Raw genomic sequence first — 22279 nt, forward strand, 5'->3', positions numbered from 1 at the left:
CATGTATTTTGCTGAAATGTTGTTGTTTCAGGCAGGAAGGTAAATCCAGTTCCTGTTACTTCATCTTGGCCCAAAACAGAAATGTATCTCTTGTTGTGGTTTTAATTTGCATTTGCCTGACAACTTTTGAGGTTAAGCAACCTTTCTTATGTTTACTAGGCATGAGAATCTTTTTTTGTGTGAACTGTCTAAGTATTCTATCCACTTTTATATTAGATTATCTGTCTTTGTTTCTTTGTAGGAGTTCTTTATATATTTTGTATATGAGTTTTTTGTTTGTATTGCAAACATCTTTTCCCATTTTGTGGCTTACACTGTTATTCTCAACAGTAACTTTTGATAAGCTAAAGTTTCAAAATTTTAACATAGTCAAATTTATCAAATTTTTTCTTTATAGTTAGGACTTCTGTATCCAATTAAGAAAATTTTGCTTACCCCAATATCATAAAGATATCCTTCCTCACATGTTGCATATGTTATTGTTTTGCCTTTCACATTTAGGTTTACATCTATCTGGAACTAATTTTTAGATATGGTATATAGTAGATTCCGTCTCCCCCAACTCTGGCAACTTTCTGTCCAATTCACCTTAGAACCACTTCTTATTATTGTTTGATTCTCTGTATAATATCCTCCTTAAGGGGACCTGAGTTCCAGTTTTAATTTTTTTATTTTATATTTCTCCTTCTTTCAAGTTCCATGAGTCTCATGAAAGCTCTGATCAGCTTCTCATACCCTTGAGCACATCTATGAATCATCAAAGGTCTCGAGGGGAACAGCAGCACCAAACATTAGGCAAATCTCTTTGTGCTTTCTTCTGCTGCTATCTTAGCCCCTGTAACACTGACTTCCTCAGTGCTCTTTAGATGCCCTTCAGTACATTTAAACAGATTCAGTTAAATATTTTATCCAGCTTTTCTAGTTGTTCCCAGAAAGAACGGTACTCTGTTAAAAGTTCATCTGTTAAAGCTGGAAGCTCTACCCACTGAATTTAAGCTGGAATTAAACAACCTTAATCAAGCGACATCAAAGCCAGAACCATTTCAGATTCTACAGAAGGGCCTAGAGCTTCTTGCTGGCAGGACCCCCTAATTATAACATTTAATTTTTGGATCTCATCACATTGAAGTGATATTTTACTTTAATCTCACATTATAATAGCCCTAATGTTGTTGTATAACTTATACATGGGCTATGGAGAGAATTCCAAAGGCCCTACAATAGAATACAATGCAGTGACAACACATGCAAAACGAAGAAAAAACTGTGCATATTGTTATACAAAATTTGTGATTAACCACTTATTAATCATTGTGAGAAGATAATCAAGGATAATCTCCATAAGATATATAATTCATTCATTTATTTTGAAAGCAGATTCTCTATTTTCTTGTCATACACCTAAATGTCTGAATCTCTAGGCTAACTGGGCTGGCTTTATATTAAGATACCCATTCAAAATGTTACATATTCTTAAGTCATGCCAAGCAGAGTTGCTCTTACTTTGCAGTTTCTGTGACAGACCACACTTTCATGAGCAGCTTCAATTCCTTGCTTCTCAGCTTCAGGTCAGTGAAGCCAATGGCAAGACGGTCAAACCACGACCCTTTTTCTGTGTCCTTTTTCTCCTTCCCATTCCATCTTCAGTCCCAACTTAAACTCAGGAACAACCCTCTCCTCCACTTAAGATACCTCGTATCTTATCCAGCTTCCTATTTCCTTTAGGAAAGTTAGAATTTTTTATTGATTTCATTTTAACTAAAACTCATTCATTCTTGCATGCCCTCAGCTTATCATGTACATCTTGAGTCTTTTTCCTATTAATTATCTAAAGAGGAATATCCTGTCAGTGAAGGTTTTGGCACACTATGAATGACTACTGAGCTCCATCCTTCTGAAATTCTTATGCTGAGACACTTTTACTCTATCAGGAAGATAACCAAATGGAAGCTCTACATAAAAACATATTGTGCTTGTGGGAGTGTGGGGTCTAGATATTTGCCCCTTTAAGATCCACTGGTGCTTTTTATCACCTAATAAAGCTCATTTCTCAGAAGCACCTTTCCAAATGCCAATATTTACAGTCTATTAGAGGTATCAGTTGAGTGCCATCTGTCTCATCGCTGCAATATAGGAGATTTCTCCAAAGACAAGTTGGCAGATTTCCTTCTGTGTAGACTGGTGCAGATGCCCTTGAATGGCATTTCTTTGGGCAAACATTAAGCATTCCTGAGTATATGTATTTTGTCATTTTAGAGAATGCATGGTGGCTTCAATGTCCACAGCTACAACTACCTAGCAGCCACATTAAGTAATATCAAAAAAAGGTGAAATTAATTTTAATGTATATTTAATCCAGTATATCCAAAAATATTATCATTCAACATGTGAGTAATAGAAAAAGTGAGGTATTTTCCACATTTTATTTGTGGTAAGTCCTTAAAACAAGGTATGTATTTTATATTTTCAGCACAGCTCATCTGGTTTCTTCATTAGAAAATGCCAGACCTGTATTTTCATTTCAAAAAATATGCAGGGACAAAGGTAGATTCACACACCCAAGTTGTTTCAAACACACTATGTTTTCCAGTAACTGAATCAAGTATCAATTTTTAGATTTAAATCAATTGCAATTTATTCCAATAAGAAGTCAGTTCCTTAGCTGCTACATTTCAAGTGCTCAGTAGCCATGTAAGAATCACAGCTATTCCATTAGAAGCACAAGTAGAGCCAATCACATTGACAGTGTGTCTTTCTTTAGTATACCTCTATTGTGCATTAGCTTATCCAAAGGTAACCTTCATGGAGAAGTTCAGTGTTTCACAGCAGAAGAAACAAGAGAAAATGTGCAAACTGTCCTCAGATAAAACAATCTTTCACATCATTAGTAAACAATGGCTAAAAACACCTGACACTCCAAAGTTGTCAGTTATTTTAAGATAGTATGTAACAATTTGAAAGGGTGCAAAAGGATAAACTGGTATTATGTTATCTGACTTTAACCACTATAGGACTTTAGTTTAAAAATACACATTTCTGTGAAACGAGAAAAAAATATCAAAGAATGTTATTATTGAATCCCGTAAGGACTTCAGGCCAGTTGTCCTTAACTATTGCACCATGTCAATGAATCTGGCAAATACACCTTTAAGTTTTATTTCTACAGCAACTTCAAGAGAGTTTTGCCACTGAAGTTAAGCAGCACCTGTATCCACCATCCTTTAGTTAATCGATAATCTTGGGAGGTCAGGCTGAATTCTGGGGGAAGAAAATTTTTAAAACTTGATCTTAACCAAACTTACCAACAGCTAATAATCACTGACAGCATTTTAGACACCCCAGCTTTATCACTCTGCCATTCGAACTCTTCTATCTTAAGCTAGGAGTTTCTGCCTACAGAGTGGGGGCTGTGGTGGTTATCAGACCTCCCTGGCTAGTCTATTCAAGCTGATCAAATTCCGCAATTAACTGCAGAAACTCTCACTTGGACCAATACTCTTAAATGGAGTGTGGGTGGGTTGAGGAGGGGGGCCTGGAAAATTCAAGTCATTCACAAGATGTTAAGATGAATTATCTATCCACAAAAGGCACCTTTTATGGGGAAACTGCATTGTTGCTCCACAAGCTGCAGTTGCCATGTTATCTCAGTCACACTACACGGAGCACATTCAGGAATGTTAGCACAAAGGGCATAGACGGAAAGACTAAGTCTGGTGGTCTGAAACTGCTTCTAATATTGAAAAGAAGGTAAGAGAGTATAGCAAGATCACGCTACGTGGCCTAACAGCCTATAGCATGAACTCTCCCACAGTTAGTGAGCAAGAATTCAGAAGGCATGTTGAATTTGCAGAACCATTTCTTTCATGGAAAGAAGCTGACTATGGCTCTAGATGACTCAAATGGCCCTTAGCTCCTTCTCGGCAAGTCACTTTTGGATGGTTATTTGTACCATGGAGGCTACTAAACACTTTTTCTAATAATAGACCTTTAGTAACAGTGTGACAGCATTTTATTGGAATTTTAATTGTTCAAAATTTTAGTGTACACAAAAAGACTTCAACAAAATCACATTTTGAACACAACTTGAAATATGAATTTCCTCAAAATTTCAAAATATATCAAAGGTATATCTACCACTTCAAATGTGTGTGTCAGAACTGTAAAGCATGTTTATACTGTGACCACAGGGCTGGATCCTTTTGGCTGGTGAGCAGAAATACCCACTTCCCTTTGTTAGTGTGGTGGCATTTATTAGCACAGCTATGAGGGAGCCTGGAGAGCTCCGTGCTATGATTTTAACATTCAGCTTCATCACAATTTCAGATCTTTAAAATGTCTTAAATAATCTAGTCATTCATTAAGGAGGGGTACTAGTACTGAGCAATGTACCTGGAGTTCAGGGATTCAGAACGTGTGGTTAAAATGCTATGAATGGAGTAGGTGAGGAGACATACACAGTAAGTCACACTGATAAAGGAGAAGACAGCACTCTGTAAAATACCGAAGTCATGTTGCAAAAAATTTTTAAAAGAATTTAAAAAGCACATCATTTAAGTCTGAAAAATAAACTGGCATCAGGGACGCATAAATTGTGAGTCAACATGTAGTCCAGCTAAGACATGAAGCATTTTTTGATGATTTAAAAGGAGGGTGAATAGAGACGGTGACAAGAATACACTGAGTGATCTTTCCCTCTAGCACAGACTAGGACTTCAATTAAGGACAAAGAGGCAGTGAGTACATGCACATTCTGAAGGAAATGGACAAGGGTTAGGACAGGTAAGTCCCTCCAGGGTTTGGTAAGACACATTTCAACAGGCCACCTCCTCTACCTGCATGCACGCCTTCTACAGAAAGTACTATAGGGAGGAAGAGAGCAAAGGAGGCCATCTGCACAGCATGAGTTATCAGCCATGACGGGGAGGCCATGGCACCTCCCTCCCCCTCTGTGGGTAAGTCAGAAGACTGGGTCCCGCAACCTCCACTCTAAAGTCAAGCAAGAGGAGTAGGAGAATCACTTATAAAAACTTTGGGAACCAGCAGGAAGTGAATCTTCAATGTGCCCCTTGTTTGGACATCTGCCTAGGTAGAAACAGAGAAGGAAGTTGGAACCAGGTGGCTGGTTATACTGCCAAGAGCAAGAACTGGAAGGATTAAAATGGAAGTGGCTCTGGCATATACATCCCTGAGGAGGTTCCCTTTCCCAGAGGACCTCTACACACGTTCCACCAGAAACCCAGCACATGTATCCTTGCTGTTAAGGGTGAAGATGGACAGTCACTGCTGGCAAGGGAAATAGGAGCAGTCCTTAAGAAAGGGCCACAACAGACAAATCATACCCCTAAACCCCTCCCAGTGATAAATGGGCAGAGAGTGGGGATGAAATAATTGAAGTCTCCCTCCCAACCCCAAGTTCTTAGATGAAAACTTGGCCTTGACATGGAGATGAGAGAGAAATTTCCAAACAGAATATGCTGAGTTGCTTTTGGTTTATTTTTTAAGTTTTGAATAAGAAAGGGGGACCAGGAAATTACAATACCTGCCCAAGATATTAGAAAGAGGTCAGCTACCAGTGCAAAGAGATTCACAGGGCACAGGCAAGATTAGTAATTGCAGAAAGATAAAACTGTTTCATGACTGTTATTCCAAGGAATTAATATTAGTCAATAAGCCAGTGACACATGTGTTCACTGTATTTAAATAATATGATTAAAAGAAAGAGGAAGCTAACCTACTTACAGATTTACACACCTCTCTGCTAACTTAATTACTGAAAATTCATTTTGCATTAGAAACATTTCAGATTTGAAAAATATTCAGGAACATTAATGGAATATGGTACCTGCTGCCCTCACAGAGTAACCCTGGGCAAAGGGTTCAGCTGCTAGTCATGAGGATGCCCTCGGGGGCTTACTGGAGCATAAGTGTAGTTACAACTATTATGTTTCAAATTAGTTTTTTTTAAGCATCTAATTGTGTGCTACTAAGTATGTAAAAGATGGGCATAGTAGATTCATAATCAATTTAATCAGAGAGATTTTATTTGCAAAGCCATCTGGAAATTAGCACGAACATACAAAACAATACCTGAGTGGTAACCCTGAACATGCTGCCCAAATTGTCCAACAATTCTGTTATTAATAGCAAGACTGCACTTGTATTAATGACAAGAATAGCCACCCAATTAATTTAGGTGCAAAGTTGAATGATAAACAAGAGAAAAATAATCAAGATAAATACTGTGCCCAAAGAACAGCAAAATACAGGGAACTGCAATGTGAAGAGACACACATTCTAAAGAAAAATGGCATAAAAATATTTAAAGAAAAATTTTCACAAGAAAAATAAAAACATTTAGAAAACCCCACAACTATATAGCATAAGCTTCAGTTTCAAAATAATCTACAGTATACAGTCAACTCTAGAAGTGAGCAGCTATGTCAGCCACAACTGAAAGATCTAAGTGAACAGGAAGATTGAGTAGGTCTAAATGAAAGGCAACATTCTCTAAAGTTTATACAAAGCAGTGCTTGGGAATTTGTACATAGTCTGTCTCTGATCTGAGCTCTCAGATTATACAAGATAATACCTCCTTTTATTAGCTTTAAATATTGACATAGGAATCAGCAAAATGGTGATGCATTATTTTTGTATAGACAGGGGAAGAGTAGAGGGTTAGTTTAGGATGATCTCAAAATTATACAAATCTAACTCGGACAGCACCGAAGATTAGCCCAATGTAATAATTATGAAGGTTACTCTGGAGGGAGTAGGAAGAAGGTACCAGCCATGATCTCATTCCAAATGAACCTTTCTCCCCTAAGAAAGCTGCTAACCAGGCAATGGATGTCCTGGCCCTTGTCCCAGAATTCTGGGGGACTTGGCACTGGCGTTTCTTTCCAACACCTTCTTTCAGGACTGTAAGCCTTACACATTTAACACCATTCCTCTTTACTAAGCATCAGACAGTTATTCTTCCTGCTCCATTTTGCACAGCCTCTGAAATCCCTGTGATGCTGCATTACAGATTTTAACTGCAGATTTTCTAGTTCCTGGCCCATGTGACATGACAGGCAGCATCTGACAATGATAGAGACACTATGACATTCCTCAGCTAACACAGTGTGATACAAGACTATCAAAAAAATATTACCTGTTTAGGCTGAGCTCCTTTTGAGAGAATGTCAAGTAAATCAGCAGAAGAGATGAAATAGAAGCGAGGAAAGGCTACGCGCTTGGTTTCCAGATATTCAGCGAGAGCTTTTTCACAAAGAGAAAGCCTGTATGAATGAAAAATCTTTTTAAGCATACCTTGTCCATTCAGTCATTAAAACTTCAGCAAAACAAAACTCAAGACCTGTGCGCCATTCAATACAGTAAACTCTGTTTAACAAGTAGCCTACTTCCCGCTTTTGACACCATCATCTTGGCTTATGACTAATATACAAGTAATGCCAAGTAAAAGAGTACTATGCCAAGTATACACACACACACACACCCACCCCATTAGTTGCAGCTAAATATAAATTACACTTAGATTTATGTTATTTATTGCTTTTCTGAATGACACTCCTAATCAGAAGTGAAGACTAAGTTGTCATCCTTCATCCTGAGAGCAAAACACACTGGTAAGATGTAATTGGTTTAGGGTCTTCTTTTCCCCACCGGATGTCTACAAAACACAAGTGACTTCACTCCTCTCAGGTATTCAGAGGAGTCATTAGATCCAGAATTGGTTCCACTTTATTGCCCTTAGCAAAGCAGAAATGACCCAGAAGCAGGGTCCCAAAGCACCAAAGAGCTACACTCAACCGAAATAATTAACTTCACCCTTTTTAATACCAAAACACTTTGAGACTATAAAACTGTTTTGTTTATGTAATATACAATTTTGTCTAGATCTTTTCCTTACCTTGGAATTAAAAAGGACTGCAGTTCCATAACCCATCATTTTAGTACCAGATCTGCCCATTTTTTAATCAACAGCCAGAATATTCTTATGACCACTAACTGTTATAGAATTAAATGTGAAAATTACCTTACAAATGTCCCTTGGGTCAATGATTTCAACAGTGCTACTATGCTCCCTAAGGATAATTTCTAATAAAATGAAAGGGTATGCAAACTAAGGAACTACATTAACTGAGTGCAAATCCCAGTTCCTGGCACACAGTAGGTGCTCAATCAATACTTACAGAATAGTTTGATGAAAGAATTAATCAATCAATCATGTCAGTGCTCTTGACAATAAGATATTCTAATTTTACCAGTATAATACTCCTCTCAGAAAACAAGTATTTTTGGATTTACATTAACTTACAATATATACATTCCACGTAACATGTACGAGGCAACTAGACAATTACAAGGAAAATTACAAAATAATTTAGTAGAGGTTGCACCTATAACAACACAGTATTAAATACTATTAGGTATGTGAAAGAGACTCATAAAATTACAGCAAATTAATCATCTTCTATAGCTTTATTCTTACCTGGACTGTAAATCTTTAAGTTTTTCGTAGAGATTAGGTTGGCATGTTGCTTCTAACACATTTTTTACTTTGGCTGTCTTGAACATTAACTCCTGAATGAAAGCACAATATGAAGCCATGGATATTAAAACAATCTTTTCTAAACTTTTAATCGTTTTGAGAATCAAAAAATGAACAACAAAGAATGAAGGGGCAAGGTTCAAGAGATTTCTAAGAATGTCTGACACCACAACTGCTTACTTTTGCTTTTCAACTCTTAGATGAAGATCAAAAAGCAATGTACAAGCACATAGTTTTTATCAAAATAAATGTAATAAGCATTGTCACCAATTTAGGCCCACACAGAATTTTTATCTTCTAAATCAAACAAAAAATAAAGAAAGAGAAAAGAAGGAGAAAAGGATGGGAGAAAGGGAAGAGGAAAAAGGAGAGAAATGGAGAGAGGAGGAGAAGAGAGGTGAGGGAGAGAGAAAGAGAGAGACAGAGAAAGGGAAGGAGAGGGAGAAAGAGTGAGAGAGCACGCAGAATCTTAACAAGCTCACCTATGTATAAAAGTGACACAGAGCTAAACAATCTATTTTTTCCTCCTCAAAAATTAAACGAATTAAAATTGATCCACAACTTCTATTTTAGGTAGAAAGAAGAAACCGTTTAATTCAATTTTATGAGAAATAGTTATTATCCTTTGCTAGAAATCTCTCAAATCAATTAGCATTATTATATGCACAATGCTATGTGGTTTCTGTGGCTCTTACAGAAAAGAAAAACCCAAACTAGTAGTATGATTTTCTACCTGTTGTCCTTTCTCGGTCTTTTACTTACGAAGACAAATCTGTTTACCTTTTTTTACCACAAATGTCAGCAATCTATGGCACATGGGACAAATATGGCCTGATGTTTCTCTTTGCATGACCTAGAAGCTAATAATGATTTTTACATTTATTTTGGAGACAGGGTCTCATCCTGTCACCCAGGCTGGAGTGCACGGTGCAGTCATAGCTCACTGTAACCTCAAACTACCTTGGCTCAAGTTATCCTCCTACCTCAGTCTCCCGAGTAGCTAGGACTGCAAGCATGGGCCACCTTGCCCAGCTAATTATTAAAAATTGTTTAGTAGAGAAGGGGTCTTACTATATTGCCTAGGCTTGTCTTGAACTCCTAGCCTCAAGTTATCCTCCCACCCTGGACTCCCAAAGGGCTGGGATTATAGGTGTGAGCCACTGAGCCTAGCCTGCAGTTTTAAATCATCGAAAAACATCAAAAACAGCATAATATTTTGTGACAAATGAAAACTATGTGAAATTCAAATGTCAGTGTCTACAAATAAAGTTGTATTGGCATATAGCCATATCCATTTGTTTATGTATTATCCATGTCCTCTTTCATGCTTTGATGGCACTATTCAGAATGTGTTAGAGGGGCTTCATGATCTACACAGCCTGAAATATTTATTACTTGGCCTTTTGCAGGAAAAGTCTCCTGACTCCTGCTTACTCATGCAAAAATATATTCATTTTTATAAATATGATGCTCCAACTCATGTTTCTTTGCAAAACTTTGCTAGAATAGCATACAGCCTGTCTTTGACAAACCTTAAATTCAGCATCCACCCCATCAAATCTTCTAGCATCTTTCACAAGCTGGATTCGAATATCCTCTGAACAGACAAAAATGCTTTCCAGGTGAGACCAAGTTCGCTGGACTTCCATCCAAGTAAAGATGATCGAGTCTGCTGTGTTCAATTTATTTTGCCAGCTTAACACTTGCTCAATGAAATATTCTACATACTTGCTTTGAAGAAGAGTCTGCAACTGAACCTAAAATAAAGGCAAAGAATTTTAAATAGTAGCTAAATTTAGTAGACTGTGAGTGCTATGAGGGAGGCACTATATCTACTATGTTTATTGCTGGATTCTTGGACCTAGCATGTAATACCTGGAACTGGCATTTGTTTTTGCTGAATGAGTGAATTAATGGTAGTAAATACTCATATTAACATTTTTCCAAACAGAAAAAAAATAAATACATAAAACAACCGTATCTCATGTCTTTCTCAAGAAGGCCATGTATCTACTGCAGGCAGAAAAAAAGTATTGTGTATTGGGGTTCAGCGTTGGAAATTAAACTGTATTCTTTCATTATTATTCCTTGCATCCCTGCCTATTAGTCATGCCAAGATTATGCAAGTATGTGTTTATCAATCTTAAAAAACAATTTAGAAAACTGCCCCCCACCAGCCTGCTAGGCCCTCATGCTTCCACTTTCCTCCCTTCTCAGTTCACTGCTGAGCTCCACAGCTCTCTTTTCAAGTATTGACTGCAGTTTTATTTTGAAAACAATGCTGTAGTTAATATGGTTTTTGTTTCTCATGTTTATATTAAAAAGACAATCTGACAAACTCTGTTTTAATTAAAATGTGGCTAGTATGTCTGGAATGCTTCTATCCCACAGCATTGCATCTCTGCCTAACTTAAATGTTCTAAGTCTGTCTTCACATGTCTTTTTTTACCTTCCAACTTTTATTCTGGGTTCAAGGGGTACATATGCAGGCTTGTTACATGGGTGAACTGCATGTTGTGGAAGTTTGGGGTGCAGATTATTTCATCACCCAGATAATGAGCATAGTACCTGACAGGTGGATTTCTGATCCTCACCCTCCTCCTGCCCTCCACCCTCAAGTAGGCCCCAGTGTGTAACATTCCCTTCTTTGTGTTCATGGGTACTCAATGCTTAGCTCAGCAGGGCTTGTTTTAATGCTATGCAGTCTAGCTAGTACTTCTCACCATCCTATGACATGAAATCTCAGCAAGTCACTAACCAGCATGACCTCAACTCCTCATGTTTCTCTCCTCTAGGTATTTAACATACTTGACTCTTTTTTGAGGGAAAAACATTATCCCTTCACTTCTTTATGATATTACAGTATGCTGTTTCAACTATTTCTCTGACCACTCTCTTGCTCCCTCCTTTTTGCCTTCTCCTCTTGTTCCCTAAATTCAGCCTTTTCCAATGCTCTATTCTTAGCTGGCTTATCTTCTTTACTCTCTTTATCTAGTTCATCAAGTCTCAAGATACTGATAGTAAACTCTCAACCACTAGTTCTTGGCTGCACCTCTGTGTTGAGCTGTGGTCTGGTGTTCCACCTTGGCATAAATGTCCCTCACACTGAATAAGCCAATTAGGGTCATCTCTCCAAATCAGTTTTTTCCCTAAATGTCTTATGTCTAATAACACTACTGTCATTTCCTATTTGTCCCTTCTACATTTCTTCCCATGTGTGAAGAGATACTAACACCTATAATTTTAGAATTCAAGGCCACAGATCATGTTCTCAGACTATCTACTCAGGCCTACTTTTCACTATTCCCATAAAGAAAATGTATAGTCCAAGGAAACTAGAATCTTGACATTACCTTTGAATGGCAGAGACATCCTGTCATTCCAAGGTACTACTAATATTGTCCTCATTGCGTAAATATCCTTTTCTGACTTCCAGTTCTTGGAGAATAACAGACTATCCTTCGAGTCTCAGCATAAGCACCATCATCTTCTAATGCCCTCCCTGGATCTTTCATCCACCTTAATCACAAAGCTTCCCTGTCTTAGACTCCTTGGAGTCCTTTTGTTTATCTCCCTACTCAAAGTGCATCTTCCTAGAGAACAAGTGTTCATAACTTTGGATCCCAAATGGTATCATACCTGGAGTCTATAACAATTAAGTGCTCAATGAATAAACAGATGTTGAGTATTAAAACTAGGAAAAAGTAAAAAAATAACAATTTTTTAAAAATCTGATTTAAAATATATATGCACCCAACATCAGAGAATCTAAATATATAAAAATATTAACAGATCTGAAGTATGACATAAACTGCAGTACAATCTACTTTCAACAATGAACAGATCATATGGACAGAAAATCAAGAGGGAAACAGTGGACTTGAACACTTTAGACCAAACAGACCTAATGGACATAGACAGACTATTTCATCCAATAGCAGGATACAGATTTTTCTAAGCACAAATGAAATATTCTCCAAGACAGATCACGTGTTAGGCCAATGATATGGTTTGGCTGTGTCCCCATCCAAATTTCATCTTGAATTCTCACGTGTTGTGGGAGGGACCCAGTGGGAGGTAACTGAATCATGGGGGCAGGTCTTTCCCATGCAGTTCCATGATTGTGAATAAGTCTCACAAGGTCTGATGGTTTCAAAAGGGGAGTTTGCCAGCACAAGCTCTCTTCTCTCATCTGCTACTATGTGAGATGTGCCTTTTACCTTCTGCCATGATTGTGAGGCTTCCCTAGTCACGTGGAACTGTAAGTCCAATAAACCTCTTTCTTATGTAAATTGCCCAATCTTGGGTATGTCTTTATGAGCAGCATGAAAATGAACTAATACAGTAAATTGGTACCACTACAGTGGTGTGCTGCTGAAAAGATACCCAAAAATGTGGAACCAACTTTGGAACTAGGTAACAGGCAGAGGTTGGAACATTTTGAAGGGCTCAAAAGAAAACAGGAAAATGTGGGAAACTTTGGAACTTTCTAGAGACTTGAATGGCTTTGACCCAAACACTCATAATGACATGATCAATGAAATCCAGGCTGAGGTGGTCTTAGATGGAGATGAGGAACTTGTTGGGAACTGGAGCAAAGGTGACTCCTGTCATGTTTTAGCAAAGAGACTGGTGGCATTTTGCCCCTGCCCTACAGATTTGTTGTATTTTGAACTTGAGAGAGATAATTTAGGGCATCTGGCAGAAGAAATTTCTAAGCAACAAAGCATTCAAGAGGTGAGCTGGGTGCCATTAAAGGCATTCAGTTTTATAAGGGAAGCAGAGCATAGAAGTTGTTCAGAAAATTTGTACCCAGATGATGCGACAGAAAAGAAAATACCATTTTCTGAGAAGAAATTCAAGCTGACTGCAGAAATCTGCAAACGTAACAAGGAGCCAAATTTTAATCCCCAAGTCAATGAGGAAAATGTGTCTAGGGCATCAGAGACCTTTGTGGCAGGCTCTCCCATCACAGGCCTGGAGGCACAGGAGGAAAAGGGGGTAACCTGGGCCAGGCCCAGGGCTCCCATGCTATGTGCAGCCTAGAGACCTGGTGCCCTGCATCCCAGCCACTCTAGCCATGGCTGAAAGGGGCCAACATAGGGCTCGGGATGTGGCTTCAGAGAGGATGCAAACCTCAAGCTTTGGCAGCTTCCATGTGGTGCTGAGCCTGCCAGTGCATAGAAGTCAAGAACTGAGGTTTGGGAACCTCTGCCTAGATTTCACAAGATGTATGGAAACGCCTGGATGCCGAGACAGAAGTTTGCTGTTATGGGCAGTGTCCCCATGGAGAACCTCTATTATGGCAGTGCAAAAGGGAAATGTGCTGTGAGAGTCCCCACACAGAGTCCCTGCTGGAGCACCACCTAGTGAAGCAGTGAGAAGAGGGCCACTGTCCTCCAGACTCCAGAATGGTACATCTACTGATGTCTTGCACTGTGCACCTAAAAATGCCACAGACACTCAGTGCTAGCCTATGAAAGCAGCTAAGAGAGAGGCTTTAACCTGCAAAGCCACAAGGGCAGAGCTGCCCAAGACTATGGGAGCCGCCCACCCTTGCATCAGCATAGCTTGGATATGAGACATAAAGTCAAAGGAGATCACTCTGGAGCTTTAAGACTGGACTGACCTGCTGTATTTTGGAATTGCATGGGGCCTGCAGCCCCTTTGTTTTGGCCAGTTTCTCTCATTTGGAATGGCTGCATTTACCAATACCTGTACCCTCATTGTGTCTAGGAAGTAACTAACTTGCTTTAGATTTTTCAGGCTCATAGGTGGAAGGAACTTGCCTTGTCCCAGATGAGACTTTCAAGTGTGGACTTTTGAGTTAATGCTGAAATGAGTTAAGAGTTTGGGGGACTGTTGAGAAGGCGTGATTGGTTTTATAACATAAGGACATAATTTCAGAGGGCCAGGGACAGAATGCTATGGTTTGGCTGTCTCCCTACCCACATCTTATCTTGAATTCCCATGTGTTGTGGGATGGATCCAGTGGGAGGTAATTGAATCATGGGGGCAGGTCTTTCCTATGCTGTTCTTGTGACTATGAGTAAGTCTCAAGAGATCTGATGGTTTTAGAAAGGGGAGTTTGCCTGCACAAGCTCTCTTCTCTTATGTGCTGCCACGTGAGACCTGACTTTCACCCTCTGCTGCAATTGTTAGGCCTCCCCAGCCACATGGAACTGTAAGTCCAATAAACCTCTTTCTTTTGTAAATTACCCAGTCCTGGGTATATCTTTATCAACAGCATGAAAACAGACTAATATAGCCACAAAACAAGCTTTAACGAATTTAAGAGAACAAAGAATGAAAAGCAGGGAAGACTGTCTACAAGATAAATAACATTAAAAACTTTCAAAAACCTGAGAAAGATATTAATATCCAGTTACAGGAAGGTCAGAGAACACCAAATAGAACTGAGCCAAATAATACTACCCCAAGTCATATAATAATCAAACTCTCAAAGGTCAAGGACACATAGCGAATTCCAAAGCAACGAAAGAAAAGCAAGTAAGATATAAAGGAGCTCCAATTTGACAAGAGACACCCCAGCAGAAAGAATGTAGGCCAGTATAGAGTGGAATGACATTCTCAAAGTTCTAAATGTAATGAAAAAAAAACTCTGCTAAACAAGAATACTGTGTCCAGCAAACTATTCCTTCAAATATGAGGGACAGATTGAAGTCTATTCCCTGACAAAAAAAAGCCAAGCTAATTCACCACTACCAGGCTAGTTTTACAAAAAGAGCTAAAGGAAATTCTTCAATCTGAAATAGAAAACATCAACATTAAAAAAATTTTTAAGGCATAAAACCCACTGGCGAAATAAAATACATGAACAAACACAGAATATTCTAGTACCATAACTACAATGTGTAATCCACTCATACCTCTGGCACAAAGCCCAAGAGACAAATCTATCAAAAACAATAGCTACCGCAACCTGTTAAGAGATAGACAATATAAAAATATGCAAATTGAGACAATTTAAGCTCAAAATGAGGGGTGGAGAGAAGGAATAAAGTTTGTTCATTTTTTTCTTGGGTTTTTTTTTTCTTTGTGATCTAAGTTATCATCTCTTTAAAATAACTTGTTATATTTTTTTCTAAGCCTCATGGTAAAGCCTATAATAGATTCACTAAAAATAAAAAGCAGTGAATTAAAACATTCTAGAGAAAATCACTTATCCATAAAGGAAGACAGTAAGAAAGAGTGGAATTACAAAACAACCAGAAGATAAGTGACAAAATGACAGCAATAAGTCCTTACTTAATAATAATGACCATAAATGGACTCAATTCTCCAATTAAAAGGCATAAAGTGGCTGAATAAAGAAACATAACAGAACTATACAGTCCCTATAAGAAACCCACTTCACCTATGACACACATACACTGAAAATGATAGAGTGGAAAATGATATATCAACTAGAGACCAGAAAAGAGTATTACTAGCTATACATAGATCAGATAAAATATACTATAATCAAGGCCTTAAAAAGTGACAAAGAAGGTAATTACATAATGATAAAGCAGTCAATTAGGCAAGAGGATATAATAATTATAAATATTAAGTATCTATGCACCCAACACCTAAGCTCCCAAGTTTATAAAACAAACATTAATAGACCTAAAGGGATAAAGCAAAAGATAGACTGCAAAACAAAAACAGTATAGGACTTTAACATCCCACTCTCAGTAATGGACAGATCTTCCAGATATAAAAGAATCAACAAAGGTCTGGGAGCGATGGCTCATACCTGTAATCCCAGCACTCTGGGAGGCTGAGGCAGGAAATCAAAACCATCCTGGCTAACAAGGTGAAACCCCATCTCTACTAAAAATACAAAAAACTGGCCAGGAATGGTGGCACATGCCTGTAGTCCCAGCTACTTAGGAGGCTGAGGCAGGAAAATTGCTTGAACTCAGGAGGTGGAGGTTGCAGTAAGCTGAGATTGCACCACTGCATGACAGAGTGAAATTCTGTCTCAAAAAAAAAAATCAACAAAGAAACATCAGACTTAAACTACACACTAGACCTAGTAGGCCTGACTGACAGAACATTTTACTCAATTGCTGCAGAATATACATTCTTTTTGTCAGCATATGGATTCTCCAGAATAGATCATATCTTAGGGTGCAAAACAAGTTTCAACAAATTCTAAAAAGTAAAAACCCTATCAAGTATCTTTTCTGATTACAATGAAATAAAACTAGAAATCATTAACAAAAGGAACCTTAGAAATGTCAAAAAGACATGAAAATTAAACAACATGCTCTTAACCAACCAATAAATCAATGAAGAAATTAAGAAGAAAATGTAAAAGTTTCTTGAAACAAATTAAAATGAAAATAAAACATATCAAAATCTATATAACAAAATCCAGTAATAAGAGGGAAGTTTATTTGAAGCCCTTCTACTTTTTTGATATATGTGCTTATTGTAAGCAATAGCAGGTATATCAAAAAAAGTAGAAGGGCTTCAAATAAAGCTATTGCTTATTGTAAGGGCTTCAATAAGCTATTTCTTATTTTAAGTAATAGTACATGTATCAAAAAAAAGAAGGCCTTCAAATAAACAACCTAACAATAGACCTCAATGAACTAAAAAAGCAAAAAAAAAAACCTAACTGAAAACTAGCAAAAAGAAAGAAATGACAAGGATGAGAGCAGAAGTAAATAAAATGAAAACTGAAGAAACAATATAGAAGAGCAACAAAATAAAAGTTGGTTTTATGAAAAGATAAGCAAAATTGATAAGCCTTTAGCTAGACTAAGAAAATGAAGCTAGCATTACCATGATACAGAAATCAGAAAAGAACACAAGGAAAAGAGAAAATTACAGGCCAATATTACTGATAAACATAGATGCAATAATTCTCCATAAAATACTAACTGATGGAATTCAACAATACATTAAAAAATCATTTACCATTAATTAGTAGGAGTCATTCCAGGGATAGAAGGATAGTTTAACCTATGCAAGTCAAGAAATGCGATGTATCGCATCAATAGCTCCAAGAAGAAAAATTATATGATTAGTTCAAGAAATTTTGAAAAGGCATTTAATAAAATTCAACATCCCTTTATGATAAAAACTCTCATCGACATTGGTATAGAAGGAATATATCTCAAAATTGTAAAGGTCACGTATAACAAACCCACACCTAACACTGTACTGAATAGGAAAGACTGAAAGCCTTTTCTCTAAGATCTGGAGCAAGACAAGGATACCCATTTTCACTATTTGTATTCACTATAGTAATAGAAGTCCTGGCCAAAGCAATTAGGCAAGAGAAAGAAATAAAAGGCATTCAAATTGGATGGAAGAAGTCAAATTAGTCTTGTTCTCAGATGACTTGATCTTTTACCTAAAAGAACCTAAAGGTTCTACCAAAAAACTGTTAGAACTGATGAACAAGTTTTGGAAAGTTGCAGGATACAAAGTAGACATACAGAAACCAGTTGCATTTATATGTACCAACAGCAAACATTTGGAACAAAATCAAGAAGGTAATCACATTCACAACAGCTGCAAATAATATAAAATATGTAGAAATCAAATTAACCAAAGAAGTGAAAGATGAAAAGTGAAAGTTTCTATACAAGAAACATTATGAAACACTAATGAAAGAAATTGAAGCCACACACACAAAAACAGAAAGATATTCCATGCTCATGGACTGGAAGAGAGCATTGTTAAAATGACAGTATTACCCAAAGCAATTTCTAAATTCAGTGCAATCCCTATCAAAATACCAACAACTTTTTTTCCACAGAAAAAGTTTCAAAATTTATATGGAATCATGGAAGAGCCTGAAAAATATCAATCCTGAGCAAAAAGAACAAAGCTAGAGGCATCAAACTATCAAAAATTTCTTTGAATTTTTCTCCAAAGCTATAGTAACCAAATCAGCACAGTACTGACATAATAATAGACACAGAGTCCAATGGAGCAGAACAGAGACCCAAGATATAAACCCATACATTTACAGCCAATTAATGTTCAACAAATGTGCCAAGAACTATATACAATGGAGAAAGGACAGTCTTTTCAATAAATGATGCTGGGAAAACTGGAAAACTGTATGCAAAAGAATGCAACTAGATTCCTATCTCTCAATGTAAACAAAAATCAAATCAAAATGGATTAAAGAGTTAAATCTAAAACCTGAAACTATAAAACTACCAGAAGAAAACACTGGAAAAATGCTACTAGACATTGGTCTGGCAAAGATTGTGTGTAAGACTTCAAAAGCCCAGACAACAAAAGCAAAAGTGGACAAACAGGATCATGCTGAGATAAAACGCTTCTGCACAGCAACATAAACAAAGTGAAGAGGCAACCTACAGAATGGGAGAAAATATTTGCAAACTACTCATCTGATAAGGGATTAATAACCAGAATACAAAAGGAATTCAAACAACCCAGTGGCAAAACAAAATAAGAACAAATCCAATCTGATTTAAAAATGGGCAAAAGATTTGAACAGGCACTTCTCAAAAGAAGACACACAAATGGTCAACTGCTGTATGAAAAAATGCTCAGCATCACTAATCATGAGAGAAATGCAAATCATAATACAATGAGATATGATCTCACCCCGGTTAAATGGCTTTTACCAAAAAGGTAATAATGGATGCTGCTGGCAAGGATGCAGAGAAAGGGAACCCACGTATGCTGTTGGTAGAAATATAAATTAGTAAAGCCACTCTGGAGAACAGTACGGAGATTTTTCAAGAAACTAGAACTAAAAATATAATCCAGCAATTCCACTACTAGGTATATACCCAAAGAAAATACATTGAGGAAATATCCACACTTCCATGTTTTTTGCAGTACTAATTTACAGTAGCCAGAATATAGAATTGACCTAAGTGTCCATTAACAGACAGATTTAAGATTAGTGGCAGGACGCCGCAGACCCCGGAGCCTGCTCGCGTCGGGGCGTCGGTGAGGCCGCGGACCCCGAAGCCTGCTCGCGTCAGGGCCTAGGTGAGGCCGCTGGACTAGCGGGTTCGGAAGCGCCTCGGCGGTAAAGGGACCCCCAACCCCTTTCGGGACCCTGTGAATGGGGACAGCCATCCAGAGAGCTCAGGAAGGCGTCCGCGCCCTCACCTCTAGTCCCCATGAGCTCCCAGGGAGCTGCGGTCCCGCCGGGCACAGCTCAGCCTTTAGGCCAAGCGGTGGCTGCAGCAAGCCAAACAACCCAGCAGCCCAGCAACCCAACCATGTGAGCACCTTGGGTTTGGTATCTGGAAAAGGAAGGGAGGTGGGATGCGGGGATGAAGGACAGGTGTGTGGCGTGCTGGCTCCTGGGACCCAGCACTACTGTCCTGAGGAACGTAGGGCGGTGCCTCACAATCGATGACTTTGAAATCTGGCGTCCCCTGGGCAAGGGGAAATTTGGGAATGTATACCTGGCTCGGCTCAAGGAAAGCCATTTCATCGTGGCCCTGAAGGTTGTTTTCAAGTCGCAGATAGAGAAGGAAGGACTGGAGCACCAGCTGCGCCGGGAAATTGAGATCCAGGCGCATCTACAACTTTTTTCTGCAGTTTGTTCCATTTACACTACCTAGAGCTCCCACCCTGGGGCAGACACCCAAATCCTGGTTCCTGTCCTGTTCTCCCCTCACTCGCTCCCAGACACCCCAATATTCTACGCCTGTATAACTACTTCCATGATGCACGCTGGGTGTTCCTGATTCTGGAATATGCTCCGAGGGGTGAGCTCTACAAGGAGCTGCAAAAAAGCGAGAAATTAGATGAACAGTGCACAGCCACGATAATGGAGGAGATGGCAGATGCCCTGACCTACTGCCATGAGAAGAAAGTGATTCACAGAGATATTAAGCCAGAGAACCTACTGCTGGGGTTCAGGGGTGAGGTGAAGATTGCAGATTTTGGCTGGTCTGTGCACACCCCCTCCCTGAGGAGAAAGACACTGTGTGGGACACTAGACTACTTGCCCCCAGAAATGACTGAGGGGAAAACATATGATGAAAAGGTGGATTTGTGGTGCATTGGAGTGCTTTGCTATGAGCTGCTGGTTGGATATCCACCTTTTGAGAGCACCTCCCACAGTGAGACTTACAGAGGCATCCTCAAGGTGGATGTGAGGTTTCCACTATCAATGCCTGTAGGGGCCCAGGACTTGATTTCCAAGCTTCTCAGATACCAGCCCTTGGAGCGACTGCCCCTGGCTCAGATCCTGAAGCATGCCTGGGTTCAGGCCCATTCCCAAAGGGTGCTGCCTCCCTGTGCTCAGATGGCTTCTTGAGCCCTGTCTGCTTCTGTTTATGTTTGCTCAGGGAGATCTCCTAGCTCTGCCACCTCATTTGTCTTTTTTTTTTTTTCTCTTTTAAGATGTAAGATGCTAGTTAATAAAAGTTGAATCATTGTGTACCAGCAAAAAAAAAAAAAAAAAAGAATAGTGTATATACACAATAGAATATTATTTGGCTATAAAAAGTAATGAAATCATGTCATTTTCAGCAATGTGAATTGAACTGGAGAAGGATATTAAGAGAAATAAGGCAAGCACAGAAAGACAAATATCACATATTCTCACTCATATGTGGGAAAATTTTTTAGTGGATCTCATAAGACTCAGTGTTAGATAGATCAGTAGGGTGGATATAGTTTACAATAACCTACTGTATATTTCAAAAGAGCTAGAAGAAAAAAATTCCAATAGTTTTAGCACAAAGAAAAGACAAACATTTAAGATGATAGCCATCCCAATTACACTGATTTGATCTTTATAAATTATGTGAATATATTATCACATGTATCCCCAAATTATGTACATCTCTTATGCATCAATATGAAAGACATAAATGTTTTCTAAGTCTGCCAGATAATCTTAGATAGAAAACAAGGTCAAAAATACCATCAAGTATTTTTCCAATCACAATGGCATAAAAAGAGAAATTAGTAACAGGAGGAATTTTGGAAACTCACAAATACATGAAAATTAACAACATGGTCCTGAACAGCCAATGAATCAAAGAAGAAATCAAATGAGAAATTTTTTAAATATCTTAAGACAAGTGAAAACAGAAACACAACATACTAAAACTTACAGGATGCAGCAAAACCAGTCCTAAGAGGGAAGTTGTTAGAAATAAATGTCTACAGCAATAAGAAAATCTCAAATAAAGAACTTAATGCTAACCCTTCAGAAACTAGAAAAAGAAGAACTAAGCCCACAGTCAATAGCAGGAAAAAATAATAAAAATCAGAGCAGTAATCAATGAAATAGAGACTAGAAAGACAACAAAACGACCAATAGAATGAAGAATTGGTTTTTTGAATAGGTAAACAAAATCAACAAACATTTAGACAGAAAAAAAAAAAGATGACTCAAAATCAGAAATGAAAGAGGAGTTAATAAAACTGATAAGAGAAATACAAAGGATCATAAGAGACTACAATGAACAGTTACATGTCAACAAATTGAAATTTTGTTGACAAAATTCCTAGAAACATACAACCTACCAAGACAGAATCAAGAAGAAATAAAACGTATGAAGAGATGAGTAAAGAGACTGATTCAATACTAAAATATTTCCCTCAAAAGAAAGGCCTAGGACAGGAGGGCTTCGTGGTGGAATTCTGCCAAACATTTCAAAAAGAACTAATACTAATTCTTCTCAAACTCTTCCAAAAAACTGAAGGAGAAATATTTCCAAACTCACTTTATGAGGCCATCATTATCCTGAA

The 22279-nt window shown here is 38.2% G+C and overlaps 2 protein-coding genes across 2 annotated transcripts in view; one reads left to right on the forward strand and one right to left on the reverse strand.

Moving 5' to 3' along the window:
* The window catches only part of DNAH11 (dynein axonemal heavy chain 11), a 406504-nt gene that overhangs the window by 263383 nt on the left and 120842 nt on the right, over positions 1-22279 (reverse strand). Inside the window, exons 26-28 of the mRNA XM_032287021.1 lie at positions 10087-10311; positions 8495-8586; positions 7154-7280 (exon numbers count right to left, since the gene is read on the reverse strand). Of these exons, the coding sequence (XP_032142912.1) occupies positions 7154-7280; positions 8495-8586; positions 10087-10311 (444 nt within the window). The remainder of the gene's footprint in view (positions 1-7153; positions 7281-8494; positions 8587-10086; positions 10312-22279) is intronic.
* On the forward strand, positions 19618-20957 carry LOC116557514 (aurora kinase C-like). Its single transcript, XM_032287022.1, has 3 exons — positions 19618-19787; positions 19896-20096; positions 20201-20957. The coding sequence occupies exons 1-3, from the start codon at positions 19684-19686 to the stop codon at positions 20832-20834; spliced, it is 939 nt and encodes a 312-aa protein (XP_032142913.1). The 5' UTR covers positions 19618-19683; the 3' UTR covers positions 20835-20957.

The sequence above is a fragment of the Sapajus apella genome, unplaced genomic scaffold (genome assembly GCF_009761245.1).
Source record: "Sapajus apella isolate SASKATOON/1434 unplaced genomic scaffold, GSC_monkey_1.0 scaffold19, whole genome shotgun sequence".
In the NCBI taxonomy this organism is placed as follows: Eukaryota; Metazoa; Chordata; class Mammalia; order Primates; family Cebidae; genus Sapajus; species Sapajus apella.

What these genes read in the sequence shown, in the direction of transcription:
- LOC116557514 (XM_032287022.1), top strand. Translation starts at nt 19,684, where the DNA reads ATGAGCTCCCAGGGAGCTGCGGTCCCGCCGGGCACAGCTCAGCCTTTA. An exon ending in CAGCCCAGCAACCCAACCAT is followed by an intron (nt 19,788 to 19,895) that starts GTGAGCACCTTG and finishes TACTGTCCTGAG; the next exon opens with GAACGTAGGGCGGTGCCTCA. An exon ending in GAGATCCAGGCGCATCTACA is followed by an intron (nt 20,097 to 20,200) that starts ACTTTTTTCTGC and finishes ACTCGCTCCCAG; the next exon opens with ACACCCCAATATTCTACGCC.